At 39.5% G+C, this 27,255-nt stretch overlaps 3 protein-coding genes across 8 annotated transcripts in view; all 3 read right to left on the bottom strand.

The window, feature by feature from the left end:
* Nucleotides 1–51: 51 nt before the first annotated feature.
* On the bottom strand, nt 52–10,048 carry march2 (membrane-associated ring finger (C3HC4) 2). Of its 4 annotated transcripts, none has more exons than XM_034229737.1 (6): nt 9,161–10,048; nt 6,705–6,800; nt 4,003–4,308; nt 3,140–3,350; nt 2,683–2,892; nt 52–2,551 (listed from the first exon to the last, which is right to left on the bottom strand). In XM_034229737.1, exons 3-6 carry the CDS (start codon nt 4,182–4,184, stop codon nt 2,393–2,395), a joined length of 762 nt encoding a protein of 253 aa, XP_034085628.1. In that variant the 5' UTR covers nt 4,185–4,308; nt 6,705–6,800; nt 9,161–10,048; the 3' UTR covers nt 52–2,392. The 4 variants fall into 4 exon arrangements, with proteins under 4 accessions (XP_034085628.1, XP_034085627.1, XP_034085626.1 ...); XM_034229736.1 differs by having other exon boundaries at nt 6,741–6,800; XM_034229735.1 differs by lacking the exon at nt 6,705–6,800.
* Nucleotides 10,049–10,355: 307 nt separating this feature from the next.
* LOC117555057 (ras-related protein Rab-11B-like) lies at nt 10,356–14,538 on the bottom strand. The gene is made up of 5 exons (XM_034229739.1): nt 14,294–14,538; nt 12,924–13,119; nt 12,628–12,821; nt 12,265–12,345; nt 10,356–12,163 (listed from the first exon to the last, which is right to left on the bottom strand). The coding sequence occupies exons 1-5, from the start codon at nt 14,331–14,333 to the stop codon at nt 12,018–12,020; spliced, it is 657 nt and encodes a 218-aa protein (XP_034085630.1). The 5' UTR covers nt 14,334–14,538; the 3' UTR covers nt 10,356–12,017.
* A 4,701-nt stretch (nt 14,539–19,239) lies between these two features.
* Nucleotides 19,240–27,255, bottom strand: part of pip5k1ca (phosphatidylinositol-4-phosphate 5-kinase, type I, gamma a) — a 51,335-nt gene continuing 43,319 nt past the window's right edge. For 2 of the 3 annotated variants that reach the window (XM_034229864.1, XM_034229865.1), the window contains exons 17-18: nt 23,341–23,430; nt 19,240–21,963 (exon numbers count right to left, since the gene is read on the bottom strand). In XM_034229864.1, coding sequence (XP_034085755.1) covers nt 21,961–21,963; nt 23,341–23,430 — 93 coding nt within the window. In that variant the 3' untranslated portion in view covers nt 19,240–21,960. The remainder of the gene's footprint in view (nt 21,964–23,340; nt 23,431–27,255) is intronic. The other variant, XM_034229866.1, reaches the window with a different exon arrangement.

Here is a 27,255-nt window from a genome sequence, read left to right as displayed (position 1 = left end):
ATACAAATGTCATTCGGTTGAATGGAGAATAACAAACAAATCAAAGGCCAATAATTGTAATCTAGAGTTCAGTCGCAGCATGAATATGCTGACGGTGCTGATGTCATTTCTTTATTGAATTCCACAGACTTACAAATATAGAAAATAGTAAATACTGCAGAATAATACTGAACGATAGACTTCCCATCCTGCATCAAACTCCGCCCCCCCAAAAAGTGTTGCATTTCTGAAAGCAGTGTGTTTTGTTGGTTTTAACAATTACATATTCCTTCATACGACTAGGTTTTATCATTAATCTTATCTCCCTGTTAAGCAACAAAAGTGTGAACTACTGTAACTGTCTTTCCATAACCTGAAGTATGTGGGACCAAATATTTGAACAACTGGATGATGTTAGGACCGTGACATCTGGAAACCAGGCAGACACTGTGGTTTGTTTTGTCAATAGCTGATAGAAAGTCACTATTAGCGACCTGATTACAAACTGCACGTAACGATATACACAAGAGAAAAAGACGTGTTCACAAATCTCCAAACAACCAATACAGACCCACATGAGTCCGGTCAGTAACATGAAAACAAGAAAAATGTTTACATGTATCAAATGGATTTTAAAAAGCACATAAGCATCTGATGAGTTCCTCTAAAGAAAAGTGAAAACAAGCTAGAGTGGGATTCATCTTTAGTGGTGCTTGCATAATGTACCCACCACCAAAGCCATCGTGGGGGTAGAGTTAATGTCAGACTAGCAGAAGCACTAAACACAAGCACTGAAAACACGTTGATGATGTTTGACTTCAGTGATAAGAGCTGATAAGTATGTACATGTAGCTTGTATGATATCCTCTATTGTTTTATGTTGTTTTATGTTTCATGTGGAACCTAATTGCTGCAGGTCTCCCTTGAAAAAGACATCTATGATCTCAATGGGACAATCTGGATAAATAAAGGTTTGAAATGAAAGAGAGATGGACTTTTTATGAATCCCTCGTGGGGAAATTGTTTCTCTGCATTTGACCCATCCTGTGTTAGGAGCAGTGTGCTGCCATTTTTAACGGCGCCCGGGGAGCAGTGTAGGGAACGGTGCCGTGCTCAGGGACACCTCGGTAGCACTTGGTTTTGCCCGGACTTGAACTGGTGACCTTCCAGTTGCCAAGCCAAGTCCCTATCGACTTCCCCACCACCGCCCAAAGAGCAGAGCGTGCAGGGCCTTTCTGTTTTCCTGGTTCTTGCTTTGATAATGGAAACTACACGCATACTGCAGTGTGTATTGTTTGATAATAGTTTAAACACAACAGAGAAGCTATAATTAGGTACTTAAACTCGCAGTTACAATTATAGTGCTCTGTGTCAGTCCCCAAACAACATTTGGAAATGTTCCTCTAAGAGCTATTTTGACAGAGATTTTAAATTGAACTACGTGCTAAGTGCTGATGGAACAAGAACCTCTATGAGGACACTGTTGATCCTCAGTAGGAGTAGTTCAATAAATGTTTTTGAAACACAAAGAAAATAAAAATTAACAATACACTAATCTACAAAAAAAACTAAACAAATGTGAACAGTGCTCGCATGCATAACTGTGCATGTTGGGCGTGGTCTCTTCATGTGCTGTGAAGACCTCGATGTCCACAGAGTTTGATTGCACAATCTCTGGCTTTACTAATGTTGTACTGTAACACATTCTTAGTTTAGAAAAAATAAACTTAAGATAGAAATCAAATTAAAAAACGTTGATAGAAGTTAGATAGGTTTGTGCTAAAATGCTCATGTAACATGTATCTGGATTGTGAATTAATGAATAAACTAAGAGTACAATGGGATCACACATCAGGTGGTTTGAATGAGGTCATCAATGGGCAACGTTGTGCAGAGAATGCAAGGCCTTTAAAGGTAAGGGCATGCCAAGGATTGACATCTAATCTCACTTAGTCATTGCATCACCACAATCATAGGCGCTGCTTTACTCCACAGTAATCTGTAGACGAAGGACGTGTTATTAAAAACCAGGCAGAAGAATAACTAAAACATCTCACAGTCCACTCAACAAGTTAGTTTGGTCATTTCTGTTTCTGCTGTCACTGTTATTCATGTCATCATCATGTTCCCATGTCTCTGTTAAAGTCTCTGCACTTCCCCATGTGCTGCTCCGTTCCTCAGAGCCTTTGCATAAGCCGGGTCCACACCCAGACTCCATTCAAATGTGTACATTTCTGCACCCACAGGAGGACAGATGTCGTTTAAAAAAGGGATGTAAAATAAGTACTGATGGGGTATTTGTAAAAACCAACAAGAAAAGCACAAAAAGTGCTTCTTTAAAGGCTAACTGGCAGGCGACAATCAGCCCTCGCACATTAAAGACACCTTCATCACCAACCGTCTCCACTTGGTCTCATACTATACTGTCATTGGCAGACTTCTTCATCAGTTTGGTAGAGAGCAGGGAATGCTGGGAAGAGTTTGACCCCTTGGCCTCAGGAAGGAGAAGACGTACTTTCTGATTGGTTCTTCTCCACTCAGAGTACAGCTGACAGTGGTAGCGGAAAGACACCTGTGAAGTCAGAAAAGACGGCAACAGAAGGTCCATTTTCAGTTTGAGCTTGATATTAGCATTATTAATTGTAATAATAGGTCCTTAATATTACATTTAAGATCTGATCTGTATGTGAATTAATTTCTTACCAGGGTCCACAGCACATATATGGTAAAGAGTGCGATGGTGAGGGCTATGAGGCCGACGGACTGCAGCCAGCTCCCCAGCTGGAGATGGTCCTGAGCGCCCCTCAGACACAGCCAGCCTGAAATGGCTGCTAGGGGCGTGATAAACAGGAAGCACACCATGTCACAGAACAGCGTCCTCTTCTCATTACGGGGGCCGGGGTCTCGCAGCCACTGTGGAATAGGAAGTGGAAAGAAAAATAGAGAAGAGGGAAACAATAGATAAGAGAGAACGAGAGGGGAGGTGAGGGAGAGATGGATAGATGGGCGGAAGTCAATCATGAATGAAAGAATAACACTACAATAACACTTTTATAACAAGCAAGCAAGCCAAAAGATGAGAAAAATAGCAACGTCTCCTTCAGTACGTAGAATAAAGAAAAGAAGAAAGATTGATGCAGACGAGGCAAAGAGCATTGACCTTTGTTACCTCTGTGAGAGGCCTGGGCCGGCGCTCGATGGTGAACTCCGTGTGGCAGAGCTCGCAGTAGCTGGTGTTGGACGATGAGAGCCACTTCTCCAGGCAGCTCTTGTGCACCGTGCCCAGAGTGCCTGTGCAGTCGCACGGAGACAGCAGAGGCTCACCACACGCTCCTTCGTGGCAAATACGGCAGATGGGACCATCACTGAGACTAAAGACAATACATACAAAAATGAACTTTTAGCCAAATGCAGTGAGAATACTATAAGTGTGACACCAGGGACCTGAAACACAGGTATATTTATGATTCCAATCAGATGATTCTATTATTTTCAAGGCCTGTTAAATAGTCTTCTTTGTTTAGGAAGGTTCCTAACTGAGTGAAATGACCCACGATAAGAGCTGCATTTCAAAATGCTAAGGAAAGGTGCTTCAGTGTGTACTTTCTGATCCCCTTTAGCACAGGGTACACTGCACCATCCTTACTTTAAAGGGAACATACAAAACACCATCCCACATTCCTTGTTTCTTCCATGATTGTCTTTTCCTAAGCCCTAAAGAATTCTCCATCACATATTTCCTAACATCATGTGGTTTTCCAAGGAGAAGTGGTTAAGAAAAGACATAGGAATTTGTTTTAATATTCAACCACAGCCCTTGTACTGCGCATGCTGGCACACTTCAAGAGTTATAACACTAATGGAGCACTTAAAAAGAACAGAGCTAATGGTGTTTGTAGCATCTGTTCTTTCCCTACAATGACAATGTCACCTCTGTGATGCGTTTGCCTTGTCCTGCAGATATCTGTGTGTAAACACACCAAGCACTTCTTTCCTGATAACATGAGTGTGTGTGAGTCTCACCTTTGTGTGCTCATGGGTTTGAGCACAGAGGACAGCAGCCGCCCATCCATGGCTGTGACCTGGGTGATGTAGAGCGTCTGGCACGCGTCTCCCCCTCCTTCATCCACGCTCTTACATAGGCCGGTGCTGCTCGAACAGTCACACAGAGAGCCAGGCAGGTGGCAACACCCGCCTGTCGTCATGGTTACAGCAGCCAGACACAGGCCGCAGAGTCTGAGGTGAGGGTGTCGAGGATCAGAGGAGAAGGCTGGTTTGGGGATCAGGAAGCACAAACTCTGCTCTCCGCAGGCTGGGAAGGGTTCGTTTCTACAAATTGAGAATAAGAGAGTCAGATTGAGAAGAAGGTTTTAATTTAAATGGACTTGAGAAATTTCCTTAAACTTCAAAGTTGTATGTTGTACTTATTTCTATACATTTATTTCATACATTTAGTTACTACATCATGTAGTATTTTTAGCTCGGGGGAACCAGTCCACTATGACTTTTTGATGACATTTGTATCTAATATGACATTTCTATATTTGTTATGATGAATACTTTTTAATGACATGATAACCTTTGACTTTTATGGCAAACTACACAAACTATGATATTTAACCATGACTTTTATTTTGTAATGTCTTATTTTCTATGACATAACACAGTATACTATGTAGGGCTGAACGATATACCGTGTCATGGCGATAACCGCGGTATGCGCATGCGCGGTATTCACACCGCAGGGACGTGCGGTTTTATTCATTTTTTTTAAAATGCTAACGCACTTTAGCACAGAATTCAAAATAAAGATACCCTTATTACTTATTAAAACTGCACATACAATATATCCGATTAAAGCTGAGACTCCACAGATTATTTAAGTATAGTATCTAAGCGATCCGATCTCGCGACAGGGGAAGCAAACACAGACATCACAACACGTACCTTTTACGGAGCTTTTACGGGAGATCGTCTCACCGTAGCTGTCAATCTGATCAAAAGACGTGTTCAATGGCATTACAACGAGAAAGAAAAAACGCGGCTGAATCGGTTGATCCATAGGTTGATAATGTATCTGTGGCTTTGAAGCAATTGTTTATAATCCATAATTCAATTTGTATGTAAAAATCGGAGCACAAAAGTTAGCTGCTAATGGTAGCCACCTTGGTGGTATGCAGCTTCCGGTTTTGGCTACGCGTCGTCACTCTCACTCCTTATTGTTCATGTGTTGGTGTGTGTAGAACTTCCCCTGATATTTGACCTTTTTAGACAGATTTAGCACAAAAAAACCCTCTTCTGGGGCCATTTGGGTGGATTTTCCATATCTCTGGCCCACCTTGCTGGATTTTGACATGTGACATCAGTCCTTATTTGGTCATGTGTGTGTGAGACTTCCGCATTGCAAAGACCGGAAGTAGCAGCCATTCTGGTGGCTACCATTAGCAGCTAACTTTTGCTCTGCGATATTTACATAAAAATGGAATTATGGATTATAAATTAAATCTTTTTTTTATACAGAGACGTTAAAAACCTATGGATTAACCGATTCAGCCGCGTTTTTTCTTTCTCGTTTTAATGCCATTGAACACGTATTTTGATCAGATTGACAGCTACGGTGAGACATCTCCCCTAGAAGCTACGTAAAGGTACGTGTTGTGATGTCTGTGTTTGCTTCCCCTGTCCGAGTTCAGATCACTCAGTGATGATACTATATACCTAAATAATCTGTGGAACCTCAGCTTTAATCGGATATCTTGTAAATGCAGCTACGATAAGTAATAATAAGGGTACTTTTATCTTGAGTTCTGTGCCAAAGTGCGTTAGCATTTTTCGCTCAGGGGTAATTTAGATGCTTCTTATGAGACTTGTGTTTTGTTTTGGTATAAAATGGTTTGTATCGTCAATTAGCTGAGATTATTTCCACATTAATAGGTTCTTAAATATTACGATCCCCTGAGACACAGTGTCGTGAAAAAAAAGTAAAGTACCGGCCGGTACTTTGGGGTTTAACAGGTCAAAAAACCGCAATATATACCGCAGGGGGGGGAAAAATCGCGATGTCATTTTTTTTCAATACCGTGCAGCCCTAATACTATGGCTTTTGTGCTCTTTCTATAATATTCTATACTAAGCCATTTTCAAAGACGCCTTTCTATAACACACTACAGTATTATAATTATTTGTATGAAATGTTTACAACACTAGGATGTTATAAGACGTCTAATATATTATACTAATATACTAATATTATACTAATAAAGGACTGGATTACCTAAAGCCAGTTGAGTAGCACTTGAAATGTTTGGCTCTATGAAACCTGATATACTTATATGATTCTGTTTTCTTCAAGGTTGTGTCTTCCTGGTCGAATGTACTTATTGTAAGTCGCTTTGGATAAAAGCGTCAGCTAAATGCAATGTAATGTAATGTAATGTAATATGTTGTACTTGTTTATGATTTTTATATATATTAGACATACTTTATTATGGTTTATATAAGGCCATTTATATTACCTACTGTGCTGTGTCATTCCCTATTACATTAATATGGCATTTTTCCACGTACTTTAATAACTTCCTGCCATGTAAAGATAAGATATGAAATTGTGTAATTTACAAGAAAGCTATCAGTTTGGGAGGTGGACCACTTTGCCCAAAGCAGCTGGTATTCTGTTGTAAAGCAAGTGTGTTGGTCAGAGACAGTGAGTATGATGTGCAGCTCACTGATAAACAGCTGCCTCCCCGCAGATAACCCCTCACCAAAGATAGGAGCCAGACTGCTGCATTTCCTACAGTACATTCGTCCTGCTGATCATCATCCTGTGCAGTAACAGGCCAGTAATAAATGAATATTTCAGTGTCAAATGTTTCATGTTGGAGCAAAATTGTATATAGTTATAAGATATTACATTAAACAATTTATTGTAAAAAGCAAAACAAATGAATTGTCAAACCGAAAGTTATGTCTGACACGTATGTTGATTTTGCACTTTTGAGATGTCTCATTATATAAGAGTTGAGCTTTACTACATATAACAGTCTAACTTGAGCACACACACCCCCATCTTATATAAGACACAAGAAAGTGGACACATGTTGATCCTTCATATCAGACTATTTGGGTGATACTGGGTCACTGTTGTTCCTCGAAAGCTGTACACACATCTCTATTAAACCATAGCATTAAACCCAAACATACATCATACATATATAATCCTATGTACTCATCACCGGTGTTGTGATGTTCTTAAACTAGAGGTTTAACACAGCAGATGGTGCAGAAATTATTGTTGGGGATTTTGTCTTTATTCTATCTTCTTATAAATAAGAAATACAACAACTTGCACTCTACAATCATTTTAGCTTAACACTGATCTAATTAAATTCACAAAAACACAACCTGCGATAAGTATTATACGTGTTTATGGAGAAAAAAAATCGAGCCTAACCCTAACCCCTTATCATTAATACTTAAAATGTTACAATCAACTAGAATAATCTTGTTTCCCCTATGGTAGTGTGTGTGTGTGTGTGTGTGTGTGTGTGTGTGTGTGTGTGTGTGTGTGTGTGTGTATTTTTTAAGTCAAATATTCAGCCCTTTAAACTGTATATGTTGCATTTGCTGTATGCAAATATATTATTTAGCTCACACTTGGATAGTTAAACCCAAAATGTAAACAGCCAGGAAACAGATGTTTGATGAAACTAGAATGTCAATGTTCCTCTTTACAAAGCAATTGCAACAATTTCAGTATTACTGCTTTGCGTTATGCATCAGTATGCATACTGATACAGCATGGGGGGAACGATTAAAGGAACAATCCGTGACCCAGAAAAACAGATAGGTGGCCTCCAAAAGTAAGACAACAACAAATATTTTAAGGTTTGGAAGTGATGTACTTTATGTAAAAACAGGGATAAAACAGACCAATGTATTTTCAATTAAGAAAAATAATTAATCATGTTAATTGGAAGCCAAACCCTTCAATTACACATTTGAAGTTGACTGTTACAAGACGTACATTTTAAATGACTCGTGGCCATTCATTAATAAAGTAGTACAGAAACGATATTCTGCCATGATACTATTATTAGAATTGAAGTAGTTGTCACTGTTTCACAACTAGCTACCACCCAGGCTCCCTCACACAATGGTAATTTTATGAAAAATAAGATCATGAAAATGAAACGAGTCATAGAATACAAAAGTTGAAATAAGGGATAACCTTACACAAATAAAATCAAGTAATAAAATGGAAATGTAGTAAATGAATGCCTGTGTTGTCAGAAAAAGAATCTGGTGCAAAAGGGCAACATTTGCACACCAAATTAAATATATGTACCCCAAAAAACTAAATAAAACCCAAGGGTGAAATATAACTATATGAATGTGTTTGTCTTTTAAATCTTGAACACTTTTCTGTTTGCCAATGCTTTTTATTAATCTATGTATATCTTACACTGCACTGTAACTTTTGTTCTTGTATTTTATACCTGTATTATTATATATTAGTTTGTTTTATGTTTATTGTATTCTCTTTGCTGCTTTTAAAAAGGGAATTTTATAATGTGTTTCTTTAATGCTTGTCATTTTTGTAAAGCACTTTGAAATGCCTACTGTTAAGTGGTGCTTTGACAATAAACCTGCCTTGCCTTGTGTTTGTGTAAATGTCTCAACCATAGGTCTCAATTATATTATTATTGGTTCTTATTATACATCCATGGTCTCAACCATAGACATAAGAACAAAAATAACCATACATTTCCCTGTGAAAACACATTTAATTGTATACCTTGGTTAGCTTATATGCAATATAATTTTAAAAATGAAATATAGGTATATGGAAAAAGGGGTGAACAGTTGTAAAACAGTGGTTCAAACGATATAAAGCGATCAAGTGATGAGATCAAGCAACCATTACCATTAACATCAAAGTCAATACAATAATATATTGACGTGGCGGCATACATTAGCTGTGTATAGCTATTTTGCAGTAACATATTTAACACATAAGCACCAATTATACAAGTTATTGCAAAAAATCAATAACAATTTACCCTGCAAACCGTTAACCATTGGTGTCCGTTACAGCTGTGTTGTTAGCTAGCTGCCAGCTGTCAATAGCTACCTACTAGCCGTCAGTCTGGTATACAAATAAAAGCTTTAAATGTCTACTCACTCTGTGTCTTCTTCTTAAAAATGTCTTCCTACGGCAGGTATTACCGCCATAATATCCTCGTGTTTCCTTCTTGTTTCATTATTTAGTTTTGAGTGTGAAATAACAGATGAGAACGCTAGCTAATGCTATGCTATATTCAGCGTTGTGCTAGCTAGCAGCCGTCCTCAGCTGATAACAAACAGCAGGCCAGGCTTCCGCTTTCCCGGAGCTTTAAATATTCTCCAGAGGCTCATCATCAGCGGCCCGCCTGTGATGCGCTGCAGACGGCCAGACGAGAGCAAAACACAACCAGATCAAGTGGTATTGTGTGAATAACAACAGCTTGACAAAGGGAGGGGCGCTCACAGAAAACATCTCATGCGTGCAGAAGAAATAAACAGAACTGACAGTACAAAGGAACATGAAATATTCAATACATTGAATTTAGTATTAAAGGCATAAGCCAAACAAGAAATTCGTCAAATCAATCACTTTTTAAAATGCATTTTTTCTAAGCTAAGCAGGAAACATTAAACAAATTGGGTGAGAATGGAGATTATTTGACAACTCAACTGATTCATTTTTACAAAACTGGAAGCCAAGAATATACTATTTTCATACGAAACATTTCTAATAAAAAAGGCCAAATTCTCCATAGTTTAAACTTTTCAGGATTATATTAAGAAATTCATTTGTATCTATCCAATAAAATAGTTTTGCCAAATAGGCCTACTCGTTTTTTTTTGAGAAAATGTTTTTTGTCATCATTTTATTTTAGGCTACTCTATTTTTTGTACAATTTAACAACGACCCCATGTCCTGCTACCATGTTTATGTTTAATGAATGATCCTTTTGAGTCATGGCTTCTATGTTATGCTCATTTACATTGTAATGCCTACACGTTCTGTTTTGAAGTACTTAGTGTTGATTTTTTAATAATGGAGATTTTAAAATAGCCTTTCTAGATTAGATGCTGTAAACCTACGATTTCATCTTGTGTATAAGAACGGGCGGATTAAAATGGAAGCCTGTTCTATGGACTTGATGCAGCTAGAGCCTGTATCCTCATTGTACAAACATTTCCTCCGTCAGGACAACCACCGTTCAGTTAACACCTACATTGCACAACAACAGGAGTGGACAAAGTATTACGTTACGGGTACACAGAGTGAGTAATGTATCCAAACAATTCTGTTTCCTATACAGTCATGTGGGTAAGGTTTATTTATACTTCAGTTTATTCAAAAGAAGCATAACAAGTTTATGTTGGCTCCCTTTACATATTTGAAAGAACTGTGAAATATTGCAAGACATAATCAAATCAATCACACACAAAAGCATTTCTCCAATCTGAGGGAATAAATGGTAGTTAGGTTACCTTTGAAACAATTTGCATTTCAGTTTAACTTTCCAACGAGCTGGAGTGTTACGTGAATAGCATTTCTAATTGGTTAGTTCCCCATTTAAATGTTTCCAGATTTCACACATTTCCTTTTAACAGGTATCACTTTCAAATGAAAGCAAAGGGTGATAACAAATGAGAGAAACATTCAGTTAAATCAACATTGTTTCTTTGACAGCCAACAGGAAATGTTCCTCAACAAAGATTTTAAGTGTATGTTTAAAATTGATGGGACTTTGTTACACTGAAATGATTTGACATAAGTGCAAAAGAGATTTTCTTTCAGCTCCAAAATTACAACTTGTATATTTTACTCATCCGTCGTCTGCCAACTTCTTACCAACAAATGCATTTTCAGTCAAACCTTATCATTTAATACACTTAGTAGCAGACCTGCGCAAGCGTCGGACTGTAAATGTGAAAGTATTTGATATACAAATTATACTTTTGGAGGTGGAGTATTCCTTAAAAAAAAGAAAAGATTGTTCGACCTCAACAAACTCAATAAAGGAACACACAGATTTATCCAGGCTGATACTAATACACAAATAATAAAAATTACACACCACAATTGTTAACATTATTTTTGCTGTATAGCATTACACATTGTTTTGCAAATAGCCTGGATTGGTTTGCCAAATACAGCAATGAAATGCAACCTCAGCAGCCTTGAAAACGCTTAGATGAGAAAACCCAAAACTGACAACGATTGCATCAGACTCCTTTGGTATCTTTGTGCACTAAGATTGAAACACACACACAGAAATAAAAACCCTTCATTTGTTTCACACTTGCCCATCAGAAGCCAGACAGTCACAGCCAGTCTGGTCCCTGGCTCGTGTTAATTTCATGCCACAGTAGGCACAGTGCTCAAAGAGGAACATTAAAAATGATAGATGCAAATAGAAAATCCAAACAGAGCAGAGAACACATCAATACTCCAGAGGTAGCTTCTTCCCAGCTCTTCCTCTACACCCGTATTGCATGATAGGCAGAATCAGGTCAACCTGACATGAAATTGGGATTCCACTGAAGCGGATCATGACAGCAAATCTATCATTGCAAGCTGAGAAAAGGAGGCAGGTAGAAACCACTTTAAGCACTGAGGGCTACTGATCCCTCACTATTCCTTCAACAAGAACGGGTCAAAGGGACCATAAAGTCTAGTTAGTTAAAAAGAAATTGTAGTTTACTACAGCTTTAAGATCAACCCCAAATGAGCTTTACTCGCTCTCTCTCTCTCCAGGCCATATCATGAGGCTGTGAATTATTGTAGACAGATTCGTCTGTGATCAGAGGAAGAAAAACAAACAAAGAAATCAGAAAAAAGGAATGTCAAATACAAGAGTCTTGGTGTCGCAGACTTTTGAACCCAAAGGTGGAGCATGATGACAGCAGTATGACAACTGAAGTAAACCAGAAGTGAAGAGAGGAAAGACCGACAGGAAGTCGAACAAGAAAAGAAAATAGGAGTGTCACAGGCTTTGGCAGCAAGCGAGTTTGTTGCCCTTCTGCCCGTCTGAGGTTGGGGGGAGACTTATGTCCACTACATTGTTTCCTGGAGATTCGTCATTTCCAGATCTGTCCGATATTTGCTTCTGAGATACAATACGGTAGATTTCTGAGAGAGAAAAACAGTGACCATTCAGTAAAAGTTTGCGTAACACTACCAGGATATTAACAGTGAGCTGGTTGTAATATTATACCCTTAATGACTCCTACCTGTGAGAATGTTCTTAAAGGCTTCTTCTACATTAGTGGAGTCCAAGGCGGAGGTTTCAATAAATGAGATGCTGTTCTTTTCTGAACAGAAAAGGAGAGAAAATATTCTTAACACATTGAAAGACATTCAAATGTACAGAAAGCTTGGATAATAACCTGCATACATTTCAAATAACCTGAATATTTGTTTAAAAAAAACAAAACACCATGGAATTCTACTTAAAGTAAACTAGTGCAGAACCCAAATGCTTGATCTATGGCATTGCTGCTTGCAATTTTCTCAGAACCGCCAATCCAAACAATTTCATCCTGAACCAAAAGTAATCTGCAGTCGGTGAGCCGAGAATCAATGAGTCAATTTACCTGCAAAGGCTCGAGCTTCATCAGTGGGCACGGCCCTGAGGTGACGGAGGTCGCTCTTGTTTCCAACCTGCATGATGACGATGTTGTTGTCAGCGTGGTCCCTCAGCTCCTTCAGCCAGCGCTCAATGTTCTCGTACGTCAGATGCTTGGCGATGTCATAAACCAGGAGTGCTCCGACTGCACCCCGGTAGTATCTGGTGACAGAATAAACCTGATTATTACCATGTCTATACCATCTATATTCCAGTGCAGTAGTCGCACATATAGACTTTAATTTACACAGAGAAAGTACTCACGCTGATGTGATAGCTCTGTAGCGTTCCTGTCCAGCTGTGTCCCAGATCTGAGCCTTTATCGTCTTGCCGTCCACCTGGATGCTGCGGGTGGCGAACTCCACCCCAATGGTGCTCTTGCTCTCCAGGTTGAACTCATTTCTTGTGAAACGGGACAGCAGGTTACTCTTCCCCACTCCAGAGTCTCCGATTAGAACGACTAGAAACACAATGCACAAAAACATTAAAACAGCAGCCCTGGGTGCGGTCATGCTAGGGGTTAGGATACTTTTTTGCACTAACATAGAGTGCATATTTAGTCATTTAGAAATCACATTAAAATAGTTTTTAGTTCCCTTCCTATTGTGACCATTATTATGGTTGACTATTATAAATGGCCTTGGATGTCACTTCCTATCCAGCTCCTTTATTTCCCTATAGTCAGACTTTACAACCACCCTGGTAGATCACCACACATACAACAACACGACTATAACACCTCTGTTGTGCAATATATATATATATATATATATCTTCATAATCATATTACTGGCTGCTGACTCCTCGTTATACAATTCAACGACTGTAATCAATCTGTAAGTAACTGTGCAATATATACTTTCACTGTTACTACTGTTACATGACTGCTATCACACTACTAATGTTAAACCTAGTATTATTATTTCTTAAAATGCTGTTACTGGTAGTTTTTGTTTTCCACCTGGATGTGTATTTTTGTAACTTGTAATTACAAATATTTCTAACTAATATTTCATGTATGCCTCTTAATGAGTGTTTGGCCATTTACTTTAGCTGTTAAAATATACATTTCCCCTCTGTGGGGTGAATAAAGGTATTCTGTATTTCAAGCAACGTTGCTGGACTATGTTAGCTAGTTAGCTAAGTAGTCTTAGCCTAAACACAAGATGGCTCGTAAAGTGGGAAAATTATAAAAATAAAGCTACTTTCTTTGACAACATATGGTGGCTGTAAAATAGCTTGCACTTATTTTAAAACTGAATTTCGTATCATGTGATGGTTTTACTGAGTCCTCGTCGCTAAGTTACCATGTTAGCAATCGAGCTAACATTAGCTTACTTGCTTAAACGTTAGCTTGCTAGGTCTCTGGCGTTAGCTGCCATCACCGGATTCTCTAATTGGTTTTCGAGTTAACGGTCTACATAAATTAAAGACGACGTTTTAGCTTTACACATCGATAGGTTAACTTAACATTGTGATTAAATTGGTTACTAATGTAATCGATTGCCTCTTGGTTACTAGTGAAGCTAACTTTAGCACTGGCTTAGATCACTTCCTCAGTTCGTGCTGCTGTCATCGTACTCACAAAGAAGAGTAACACGCTGTCATTCATTCACCATTAAAGAAGAAATTACCTTTGAACAAGTAGTCGTATTCATCATCACGGGTTCCCATGTTGTAAAACCAGTTTTTGTACTTTTAAAGTACTTTATTCCCAACAAACAACAACAATCTTCCCAACCGGCAGCTAGTAGGCACCACCTTCAAGGAAGAGCCCAAGCACGTGAGGACAGGAACGTCCTTTTTGACCAATGGAAACTGTTGTCACATTCACTGACACACTCATCAACCAATCATCACGGAGAGCTGTGAGCAAGGCCTGGCTCGAAACGACTACGCCCTGCGCTTTCCTGTAGATTAAGCAACATCTTCTTTTTATAGGATTGAGGGGTATAAACCGTAACAACATATTACCCAATTTCAAGAAAAAGTTCTGGTACGACAAATTATAAGGCCCGAATGAGACGATAGACAAAACACTATACATCCATAGGATATCATATAAAAAGACAGGTTATTAACGAAGTAATGCATTACTGGCTATTTGCATACCACTATCACCTAATTCTTCCTCAGTGGACACAGTAGATTGTCAGGTCTGCTCACTTTTGAGGGTTATAGCCTATAGGGCTCCGACTTAGACTTTTTATGAGGCAATTATTTTTTCAGCATTCTTGAAATGACAGGGAAAGCTAGATTTGATATTACTCCAATGGTATGCTGGTTGTCAGTGGAAAAGCAGAGCCTCTACTGGTAGGAATGGACAGTTGGTCTCTGGTTGTGCTAGAGTAGACTAGATAAAAGTAATGTTAATGCTTCAGTGACCACAATTGATCAGACACAGTGGCAAACCGTCAGGGCCTTCAAGGTATTCAGAGAATACCCTGGAACAGTCAGATAAAACAAACAACATATCGATTTAATTATAGAAATAAAATGTATATAAAATGAATAAATGAGAATCGTATCTGTGTTGTTGATCTGTAATATTAAAGTGTTACGTTGATTTGTTTGTCCTTCTCGGACCATGCACTACGCATTTCAGTAGTTTTCTGTTAGAAAAGAAAGCAACCAATCAGATCTTGTTCTGGGTCTCTGGGTATATTCTACGGTGGCCCTGAAGTGCAAGACACAACAGCATTTCACAAAACGCTACAGCATTTCAGAAAACACTACATCATTTCACAAAACGCCGCAGCATTTCACAAAACGCCACAGCATTTCACAAAACGCCAGAGCATTTCTGAAAACACAACAGCATTTCACAAAACACAACAGCATTTCACAAAACGCCGCAGCATTTTAGAAAACGCCGCAGCATTTCACAAAACGCCACAGCATTTCACAAAACGCCACAGCATTTCAGAACACGCCACAGCATTTCACAAAACACCACAGCATTTCACATTGGACGGAAAGGGTATTCCTTAGGGAGAACACTTCTTGTTTGTGATTGGACAGAGCCAGCCATAGAAGCACTGCTGTGATTGGTTGTTTTTGCTGCCAGTCAAGAAATGACGCTTCGTGATTGGCCCAACACATCAGCCGTTAGCTGTTAGCACACACTCAGAGCTCACAGTTCCTCATATCTGTTCAGAAACTGGACAAGTTAAACATATACAAAACACAGACTGTCTATGTCATGGCAAATACAGTCGCTGCTTTATTTATGTCTGTATGACGTTGTTGTGAGTGTGGACGGAGCAGCTACAGGTTAGTTTAGCCTGATCGATCCGATTCCGATAGGATTTACATGGAGATACGGCCCGCCCCCTCTCCAGCGTCTTGTTTGAATGACAGGAGTAAACACAGAATTAATGCTTTATTAATTCCTGGTTTTTAAGGGGCTTATCTCCATGTAAATACTATGGTAGACCACCCAATATTCGCATCGCTCTAATCGCTCGAGTTTCACCGCGGCAGTCAGCTGTGTTTGCTCCTGTCATTCAAACAATTGGCGCTGGAGAGGGGGCGGGGCGTATCTCCATGTAAATTCTATGGGAGATACTAACTACAACAAAATGAACATATTTGACCGTGATTTAATTGTAATACACGTTTCAAAGTGATGCCGAAGTAACTACATACTGATAACGGTTAGTAAAAACCATGAATTAATGCTTTGACAAGTCTGCAGATAAGACGGCAGGTGAAAAGCTTTTAAAATGCGTGTTTTCTGAATGGAATCGGATCCATCAGGCTAAACTAACCTGTAGCTGCTCCGTCCACACTCACAACAACGTCATACAGACATAAATAAAGCAGCGACTGTATTCGCCATGACATAGACAGTCTGTGGTTTGTACATGTTTAACTTTTGTCCACGTTTCTGAACAGATATGAGGAGCTGTGAGCTCTGAGTGTGTGCTAACGGCTGATGTGTTGGGGCATATGTCGCTGTCGGGTGTTGACCAATCACGAAGCGTCATTTCTTGACTGGCAGCAAAAACAACCAATCACAGCAGTGCTTCTCTGGCTGGCTCTGTCCAATCACAAACAAGAAGTGTTCTCCCTAAAGGAATACCCTTTCCGTCCAATGTGAAATGCTGTGGTGTTTTCTGAAATGCTGTGGCGTTTTCTGAAATGCTGTAGTGTTTTCTGAAATGCTGTGGTGTCTTGCACTTCAGGGCCACCGTAATATCTTTCAACCAAGGTATTCTACATCCTTGATAGAATGCCCTGGTCGTTACACTGAATGAGAGCGTACGTTTGGACTGACAGTTTGATCAACCAATCATATATAGATTTGTAGCCAATGGGCGTATTCTTTCAGAGTTTCCCTCGGTTCCAGGGTAGGCCTACTCTAGAACAGGGGTTCCCAACCTTTTTTCCCAAGGTCCCCCCCAAATGACTCCTGTTGGAAGTTGCGCCCCCCCCCCCCCCCCCCCCCACACACACACACTAGGGGGGGGGCGCAACAGCGGTAATTCAAGTTTAAAAGTCTCAAAAATGCTACAACTACTGTCACAAACTGGATGAATGTGACGTATTTTGTTAAAGGAGGATGAAAGCGTAATTAAGGAGCACTATTGGAGTGATGTTGATGGTTATTGGACTCAGGATTAATTAATTTGGATTCCCGCTGTATGAAGAAATTAAAGGACGGCGCAAGTGGAAACAATTCACAAAGGGATTCAATTGTTTAAAACACATGCTCAAAGTAAGCCGGATTTTGCCGTTGTGTTTATGTGGATTCAAAAGTCGTAAATAATCTACAAAATGGAGGAGACCGATCTGATCGGAGCAACTGACAAATAATCAAATTGAAACCGGCATGGACAATGACTATGTTTTAAAAATGCGCTTATCCAGACAAGCATGGTTTGGACACTTTACGGGCAGAAGAAACATTTCTATTAAATAAACAATTATACATTTCTGTCTTTGTAGCCTATACTTTTAATAGCTACTAACTTGAATTTTTATTCAAATGAATGAATAAATTATTGTTTATATTTTATTGTAATGTAGAGACAAGGCCTTTAGTGACAATCATGTATTGCGTTACCATTTTATGTTTAAAAAAAAAAAAAAATTAAATAAATAAAAAAGTCTCAAAGTCTAAATATCATATTTGGCCTCAAATCATCTGAGGCCTGGCGCCCCCCCTGCGATCTTTGGCGCCCCCCAGGTTGGGAACCACTGCTATAGAAGGCCCGCTATAGTTAACTCGCTCGAGACAGAGGATCTAGAATGCGACGAAGCAATTCATGCCGTTTTATTGTTTTTAACGTTGAAATGACAAGTGCAACAGGTGAAGATGAAGTTGTTGCGGAATCGTTGTGAGTACTCTTTTCAAGACGACAATTCATAATGCCGCGGGGGGGGGGGGGGGGGGGGGGGGTGGGGGGGGGGGCAGCGGCGGGTGTGTGTGTCTACAGAAGGTCCAGTTGTGATAGACACGGTTCGCCACTGATCAGACATAATCAGGTCTGACAGCCACATTTTGCAGATATGGGTCCCAATAACAGGCCTGGATAGCGCTGTACACTGTCTAGCACTTTGGGGGAGAGCCAATGGTCAGATTCCCATCAAACTAACTATTTGTGACCTTTGATGTAGCCAATATTTTCAGTATTATTTAACTGTACTTTCTTACATCATAAAGCTACATTTAAGGCTTATTTCTGCTGCTCTTTTTGAATAGATCAAATAACTATTCATATCTTACACTGCCCTGTTACTTTTATTCTTGTATTTTATATCTGTTTTATTCTATTTTATCTTGTTTTATTTTAACGTTATTCCCTTGGCTTTTTAAAGGTCCCCTATTATACTGTTTTTCATTACTTTATTATAGGTCTCAGATATATACAACACATTTATCTGAAGTGCTTGGCTCCAAACACCAAACAGATCATTGTAGCATCCCATAAACCCCTCTGTTTCAGCCCTGTTTAGAAAGTGCTGATTCTCTGTCTTTTACTTTAGATGAAAATAAGGAGCCACTCCCCACGCCCGTCTAAGAGATATTTGATTAAAAAGAACACAATGGTGCTCTAGGAGGAGATTCAGGTGATAAGGGGGGGGGGGGGGGGGGGGTTGGTGATTGGCTAATGGTTACACAAGCCAAAAATCGTTATGACATCATAAAGTTGCCAAAATCTGATCAGCTCATTTTCAGACAGGTTTTTATTTAAATGGATCAGGACAAAAACTGAGTGAATCTTTCCAAATCTCTTTACACAGAGGGGACATATTTATGTATAAAAGACAGAAAAAAGTGGATTTTGCATAATAGGTGACCTTTAATGTCTTATTTAAATGTATTTGAATGTCATTTTATAATTTGTTTCTGTTGCACTATATCTTATTGATTTGAGTTTTATGTAAAGCTCTTTGAAATGCCTTGTGTTGAAATGTACTATACTGTATAAACAAACTTGCCGTGCATATTTTGTCATACTTACCCGTACAATTGAAAGTACCATTTACTTATATGACCATTATAACTTGGTCATATCTCATTTCAATTTCTGATTTGAGTATTTCTCAACCAAGAATCAATAATAATATCATATGACATTATCTCCATGAACAACAATTCATAGAACTGCTTTATTTTGTATTCATTCTGGTTGATTCAAAACACACACACATACAGCCATCTATTTATCCTCACGTATAAATAGATGAATATACACAGATATACATAAATACACATTTCTGATATGCATATTCATTTTGAAATCATGCTATGTCTCTGTAAAGGACTCTCCCTATTAGATGAGGGCACACAGCGATTTTAAAACACGTACACAACACAGCTGAACAGTTGGAAGAATCCCTATTGATTTGCATGTACAGTAAAACCCACAAATCTCTCAATGTTGGATATCTTACAAAGAAACAGCTGTGGTTTATAGACCATAAATATACATCAGCTGAATCTCCATAAACACACTGAAGAATATGGTACAGTAAATTATGTAGATTGCAATAATTTCTTGCCCAGCAGCAAAAATAAAACCAAATAAAAATAATATTCTCCGATTCAAATGGAAAATATATTTGTATATCTTTATATATGTATTTATAATTTTATGTACACATTCGCAGGAGCATAACTATGAGAAATAAAAATAAATACAACAGCACAAGTGAAAAAAATATAAACGAAATGTTGATTTTCTCAATAAGGCAATAAAAACGTAAAAGCTAGACTTTCTTTTTTTACAAAATATTGCTGCTATGGTTTCCATCTGATAAACAACAGCAAACTGATTACAAATGGCCACTTCACGTCATGGGAACAAACTGATTTCTACTTCACAATGTCCGACATTAATGTGTCCTCCCTCACTAACACACACAGAAACGCACCGACCCACTGAAGATACAGATTCTGAAGTTAGATAAAAAATCAGTTTGTCGAACTTGAGAGTCCTACGATGTCAGCCACAGAGAGACGACAGTAAACACTAACGCTACAATGACTGTGATTGACTTCACAACACACACACTTGATAATCCTTAAAGAAATGCTGCCACATATCAGCCTGTGTGAGCAGAAAGAAGATAATGTGATGTATGTTTTATTTGGCCTCTTTCACTATTTTATCTTCAGGTCCTCTTGATAAGTGCAAACAACATTCAACCCATTTACAAACTGCTGTGTCTCCCCACGCTGCAGCATACTGTGTTCATTCAAATATACAGATAACAGGTACAATATCAACTGCAAATACTTACAACTGATGCTCTACATCTACAAACATTGGAAATATCCTGTCAATAGATTTTTCTTATTCTGAGGATGTCGACCAGATATAGCATCTGTCACTGATATGCTTTCCCCCCCCAACCTAAAATAAAATACATGTGTTAGTGTTATATGATTTGTGTGCATCTGTCCAACAATAGGGCAACCCTGGAAGACATTGCAATGATATGAATGTGACCATAATGACTGACAATGTCTGCTGCCTTAGTGTTGCGATTAATGCCTTTCTATTTCGAAGGCTAACGTCATAAGCCCTGTTTCGTTTCTAAACAAGAGCTGTAGTGGAAAAAGTAGTAGCACTGACTGAAATCGACAAACGTGATGTAAAAGCAAAAGCAAAAAAAGCTGCAGGATTGAAATTATCAAAGCAAAAATGAAAAAGTCTTTGGATGCAAAGTAAAACAAAAACATTTAAGCAATTAAAAGTTTAAAATACCAGCAAACAGTAAAAGTTAAAATACAAACAGAAAAAATAAATAAAGGCTCACAGAAGTAAAAGAAGAAAAGTTACAAAAAACATTTGATATAAATACATTATTATGCTATGAATGAAACCCGTTGTCATCACTGTGTATATTGACTAATGAAATGATGCGTTTCAATTCTTCCCTCTGTAAAATAAGCTGCATGAAATCCCTACTGGAAATGTGAGGACAGGTCTAGATGTTACGTGATTGGCCGAACAATGGTTATTATTGACACTCCAGTTCTATGCGCACAAGCACAACCCTCCAACAGCACAGGCCTGAACACTCACTCCTCATCAGCACGATGACATCTCCATGTGACCACGTGCAGGAGCAACATTGTGAGTTTAAAGGCCAATCTTAACCCAAAATCATGTCATGAAGTCTAACCTTCTGTGTTTCTTTCGTTTAGTTGTTGAAAGAAACCTTGATGCTAGGTGAGAGTAAAGTCACTCGGTACCAAGGAGGGTTGATGGGCTGATCCTGATAAATCCACAACATGCACAGTTCAGTGTGCTGCCCTGCAGAGTGAGAGGGCAAGCCTGTAAAGCCTGCTAGAGTGCTGTGCTTGGTGGAACTAGAACATACTGTACTATGCCTTTAAAAAGTATTCACATCACTTGGAAGTAATCATGTTTTATTGTTCTTATAACATTGAAGTTTTAATGTGGCCATGAGACCTTCCAAGTGGAGTGAATACTTCTCATCGGCACAGTAAGTTACTATGGTCTGTCATGTATTTCAAACACTTAAGACTACAGCCGTACACACACTACTGTAAGTCACACATACACATTATTATTAAATCGGTATAATTTTCTTTTTCGTCAAGGGTGAAAGGCAGGGATGGTTGGAAATCAGTGACGTTCCCCACTGTCAGGATTTTTTCCCCCTCTGGTACGCAAGTCACGTTTCTCTCGGTGTGTTCAGTTTCTGTATGTTTTAAATCGTGGTTCAGACAGAGATCCTGCTGCTACCGCTGAGGTCCGGACTTCAGACCGACGATTCCTCTCCACTGAGACGTTCGCTCCTCTCTGCCAGAGAACAGGGTTTACTGTTGGAGACATACAGAGTCAATGCATTAGGCAGAGTGCACACAACAATGCATGAGAAGATTGTTACACCCTGGGGAAATACAATTGTGTATCCTCTCATGCATCAGTTGGACATGATAGTGAAACAGTGAGTCAGGGGGAAATAGGGAACTAGGATAGGTAAGGCAAGCGGAAATCTGAAAAAACAGCACACAGAGTAACTGAAAACCAGAAGTGAAGGGATTCGTGCCATTCAATCTGAGCGAGCATTAATTCAACCTCTAACAAATATCTGCTGTGGTTTAAGAGGAACAGCTATCATCAAGTAATGCTGCAAACTAGGAGTTTCCTGAGACTATATGAAATCAGCTGCATAATAAAAATAAAAATAATGGCCTCCTGTTTCTGCAGTATAGAAGTCGTTTTTTAAAAGATAGCCATATAGCCAGTTCATTTCAGAATTGCTGATCATCATGCTTATGTGAAACAGGGATCAAGTTAAATATGATTTTATGTTCCAAACACATTTTTTGGATGTCTTTTACTCCTTGTCTACCTTAACGGAATGAACTGGATTAATCAGAAATCTCTCCACGGAAGTTAAATTCAGAGATCCCTGGTGTAAAGATGTGTCGGAGCAGATGAAAAATAAAATAAGTAGGTCAAAAAATGCAATGGCTGATGACACTTTATTGGAGAATAATTCTGCAACACAAAACAAAGTAGCGGAGCAGCCTGCATAACACAACCTCATAAAACAGTGACCACTTTTTTTTATTTAACTCCACGTTTTTATGTCTTTATACAAATAAAGTTTTACCGAGAGGCAGATGGCTCTATCGGGGGTAGGAACGTTTCAAATATAAACCCTCACACTGAAAATAAGAGAAAAACTCTTTAAATAAACTCAAATGACCAAAAAAGGTCTAGAGTTAATATATATTAGGATAAAATAAATCCACCACATTACCTCAGGTTGATTAAATGATATCTATGAGGTGAGTTTAATGTTCACATTTTTAGTGTGAATGTCTAGCAGCATGGGTGTGGGAGTGTGGTGATGCATGAGTGTGATGGCTTCCTGCAGAGCGATGTGGTTTGCTGTGGGAGGGACACAGGATGGCTGCTCGTGGACTGAATGGTCATGCAAGCTGCAAGTGACCATTTCCACCAACGTGTCAATGAGAAATGAATGCTGTAATGTAGGGGTGGTTTTCTGGCCAGCCTTTCGAACCTGAGCTTTTTTTTCTACATTTACTGTAGAAGCTTCTCACGCAGCTCTAACCTGACGTTACACCTGATCCTTTCCATCTTTGTTACCCCAAATGAAACACAACTGATTTTATACCTGGGACTTTCCTGTACTTCATTATTTTAGTCCGATGCTTCTCACTTACTGTCTCTCCTTCCCAATCCCCATCTGGCATGGCCTTAGACTCTGAGCCATAGTGTAGCGGAGAGTACACCCAGGTCCTGTCGTCTTGAGGCTGTTTTTACACACCCACCACAGCAGAGGGGGCCAGAGGGACAGAGGACAGGCCAGAGGCACAGAGACAAGCAGCAGGGGCAGGCAGGAGAAAGACATGGGAGATCACAGGAGAAGAAAAGACAAGACAGGAAATGAAAATTAGGGATGCAAATAGGAGGAAATGTTGCTGAGAGACATCGGAACGTGTGAATTTGACATATCAAGTAGGTGTAAAACTATTAAAGATTGTAAAAGGATGTTGTAATCCTTTTGGCGGTTAGCACACTTGAACACAGAGATGAAAATTTGGCAGATAACAGGTTGTTTCGGAACAAAGAGTGATTTTAGGAATTGCAATATTACGATGGGTCTGACTGACGTGTTTAAATCATATTTCTTAATGAAAATGAAGTGTGCAGAGCAAGGGAATGAGTCGCGGCATCATCCTCAGGGGGGGATGAGGACCGGGACGGAAGAATGGGGAGAAAGCCAGGATGCCAGGAAATTCATACAGAGCATCCTCAGTCAAAGCAAAACACAACAACAGCTGTTTGTCTCCTTTTCAACGAGCAAACGAGCACTTTGCATAATGTAAATAAAAGCTTCTCTTACTTAAGGTACCGGCCCTTTAGGTTTGTTGGTGGAGGTTGATTTCACATGTTTACACACACTCACGCAAAACTCAGCACGATGAACCTAACACATTCACACAGGTGTAATGGAGGAGGAGGGAGGCTGTCAGTGAGTGAGGAAGCAAATGGAGATTCAAAAAAGATGATAAAAGATAAGAAAAAAAAGTAAAGTAAACCCCTGTTGCTAAGTAAACATTTTCTTTTTACCTGCCTCGCACATTTTCTTTTCTTCACAATGTGAAGAATAGGTAGTGTTTTTTTGTTTTTAATACAATCATACAAACACATGAGATTAAAGGGCCCTATTATGCTTTTTGGGGTTTTCCCTCACCTGTAATGATTATCTAGGTTAAGGTGCATGTAAATGGTCTGCAAAGGCTAAAATTCCAAAGTTCCAACACCCCCCAGCTTGAAACGCCTCTATTGGACTCCGTTGTTTACCTCTGTAACATAGTGACATCACTATGTAACACTCGTTCTTCTTTTGGTTAGCGCTCCAACACATTGTACGTGATAGGCTAAGAGGTGGGACATCTCTAAGCGGATGACCAATCATAACAGATCCCGCCAACTAACCAATCAGAGCAGACTGGGCTCTGGTTTCAGACAGAGGGTGAAAAGAGGTGCTTGCAGCACAGGCAGTATGAGAAAAATAAAGAGCTTTTTTAACATCAAAGCATGGAGACATGTCCCAGTAGAGGCACACAAATATGAACCTGAGAATGAGCAGAATAGGGCCCCTTTAACACATCACACAAGCTGCAGTTTAAACCATATTGTGTCACAAAACAACGGCGATGTACTCGGACTAATCTATTCTAATACCAGGACAGCAACCGGCTATAATACTAACACCATCTCACTTACGGGCCAACTGGACTGGCATTTCTTCCTCAGTCGGAAAGGAGAGACCACCCAGGTCCTCCCATCGGGAAACTGACAAAAATATGTGTGTATGGCACAGAGACAAACAAAAAAGAGATGAAATGTAAGACAGAGGGTGACAGAGGAGGAAAAGTGCAATAACATGATGAGGTGAAAATGGAAAACACGGTTCTGAATGCGTGTGAGATACTGCGGGTAAATCAGCGGTGACAGTTAGATTAACAAGTCTGGCAGCAACTCTGTTTTCCACACGACACAAAAGTATATCACCACTTTCATCGTGACTAATGAGGCCATCACAGGAGAGAGACAAAGCTGAGAGAATGAAGAGAACCGGAGGAGAATGATTTCAGGATAAGATGGAAACAGGGTAAGGTGACAATTGTTTAAGAGTAGGGGTCAAATGTGATAACAGCGCAGAGGAGGATGGAGGTGAAGAATTGAAGACGAGGGCTAGCAGACAATACGAATAACAATCAGATGTGGATGACAGAGGTGAAGGGGAGCAGAGCGTGAATCATGAAAAAGTGAATGTGGAGAGTGCTGTGAGAGTGGCTGAATAATTTAGTCACGAGCCACCCTGAGGAACCAGTGAACTGATCACACACACACACACACATCCACACACACACAACACACACAACAACACACACACACACACACACACACACACACACACACACAACACACACACACACACACAACACACACACACACACACACACACACACACACACACACACAACACACACACACACACACACACACACACACACACACACACACACACACACACACACACACACACACACACACACACACACACACACACACACACCACACACCACACACACACACACACACACACACACACACACACACACCACCACACACACACACACATTCCCTGTCCCTTCCTTACTGTATGATTCAATGCTTTGAAAAACTCCTCTAAGTCTTAGTGTGTAAGTCTGCAGTTTACATGTGCACTAAACAAATGCCAGCATGAGGGTCTAATCATTTTACTTGTGAAAAGAAATGCAAGTTGCTGGGGGCGAAGAAGGACTGACAACTGAGTTATTTTGATTTTATCTTATGAAACATCAACCTCGTCAACCAAACCCACTGATAAAATAAAGTAAATTAGCTCAAAAGCACAAAATGTGAGGTAAAGCATGTTCATTTGTTTCCCTTGAAACTACTCCAAAACCTGAAGGATATGAGAAGCAATTATAAAGTATGGATACAGGGGCGATAAAAGTGACATTGTTTCGAGGTTCTTGCTTTGTCAGTGTGAATGTTGTGCACCACCATGTGAGGTGGAGCAGCCATGCAGAAACGTGATTTGTGTGGGATGTCAGAAGTGATGATGATGATGATGATGGAGAAAGCAGAAACAGAGCGGGAACACAAAGGATGATCAGATGGTGGATTGAGCACCTCAACAGCAGAACTGACTGAAATTAGTTTTTTTCCAAAGTAGTTCTGTTTTTATTGTCTGATGTCATTGTCCCAAAGGAAAACAAACTCAAGTAACCCTTATTTAAAGTTATTACTTCCGTGGAAAACAGCAACAATTATATATTGAAGCAGAAAGTGTCATCAGATTAAATCATGTTGGGAATTTAAAAAATAATAACATATAGCTTATTCTAAAAATGTATTTTGACTTATTTTGAATGATAGTCTTTTGGAGGGCAACACTCTGGATTTATTAGAAATATCCACAGCTGGAATAATTTTACAAATAATATACTACTTATAATATTAGTCTAGCCTAATTTTAATCTGCAACCGTGCACAAATACTGGGTTCAAATTAAATACATTTTTTTGATTTATAAGCATTATGAATAAAGCTTAAACAAATTGTTACTGCCCTATAATTTACCGGAACATAATCTATGTACAACATGTGTGAAGTTTGGATCCCCGCAGCACAGCATGTTATCAGCTTCTGAAACAGATGACTTTCCCTCAGTCCCCCTCCCCCCGCCTGCAGCATGTTTCTGTGTAGTTACACAGTGTCACTTCACTTCACCTCGAGCAGCGCCACAGACCCCCTGCTGCTGAGTGTCCGGCCTTTGAACTGAGCATCAGACGGAGCCGGTCAGATGAGAGGCCTGTTAAATATCTCAGGGAGCTCTTTGACTAACCTGTCGGCCATTAGTATTCCTCCTGCCACATTAGAGGGTGTTTGATTCCTGATAGGGGACACTCAGCAGGCCTGCAGCCGGGTGGGAAAGTTTCTATCTGACACTGTGATCACTGGCTCCACTCTCCATCCTCCACCTGACACTCGTACATTAATTCATAGCTGTGCTTTTG

This window comes from Gymnodraco acuticeps, unplaced genomic scaffold, assembly GCF_902827175.1.
Source record: "Gymnodraco acuticeps unplaced genomic scaffold, fGymAcu1.1, whole genome shotgun sequence".
In the NCBI taxonomy this organism is placed as follows: domain Eukaryota; kingdom Metazoa; phylum Chordata; class Actinopteri; order Perciformes; family Bathydraconidae; genus Gymnodraco; species Gymnodraco acuticeps.
This window is presented reverse-complemented; position numbering and strand designations above follow the sequence as displayed.

Bases quoted from the DNA above. Each gene is read 5' to 3' on its own strand.
- march2 (XM_034229737.1), bottom strand. From the start codon at position 4,184: ATGACGACAGGCGGGTGTTGCCACCTGCCTGGCTCTCTGTGTGACTGT. The intron at 3,351-4,002 runs GTGAGACTCACA...TATTGTCTTTAG, and splicing joins AAACCCATGAGCACACAAAG to TCTCAGTGATGGTCCCATCT. The intron at 2,893-3,139 runs GTCAATGCTCTT...CCTATTCCACAG, and splicing joins CTCTCACAGAGGTAACAAAG to TGGCTGCGAGACCCCGGCCC.
- LOC117555057 (XM_034229739.1), bottom strand. From the start codon at position 14,333: ATGGGAACCCGTGATGATGAATACGACTACTTGTTCAAAG. The intron at 12,346-12,627 runs GTAAATTGACTC...TTTTCTGTTCAG, and splicing joins TGAAGCTCGAGCCTTTGCAG to AAAAGAACAGCATCTCATTT. The intron at 12,164-12,264 runs GTAGGAGTCATT...TTTCTCTCTCAG, and splicing joins CTTTAAGAACATTCTCACAG to AAATCTACCGTATTGTATCT.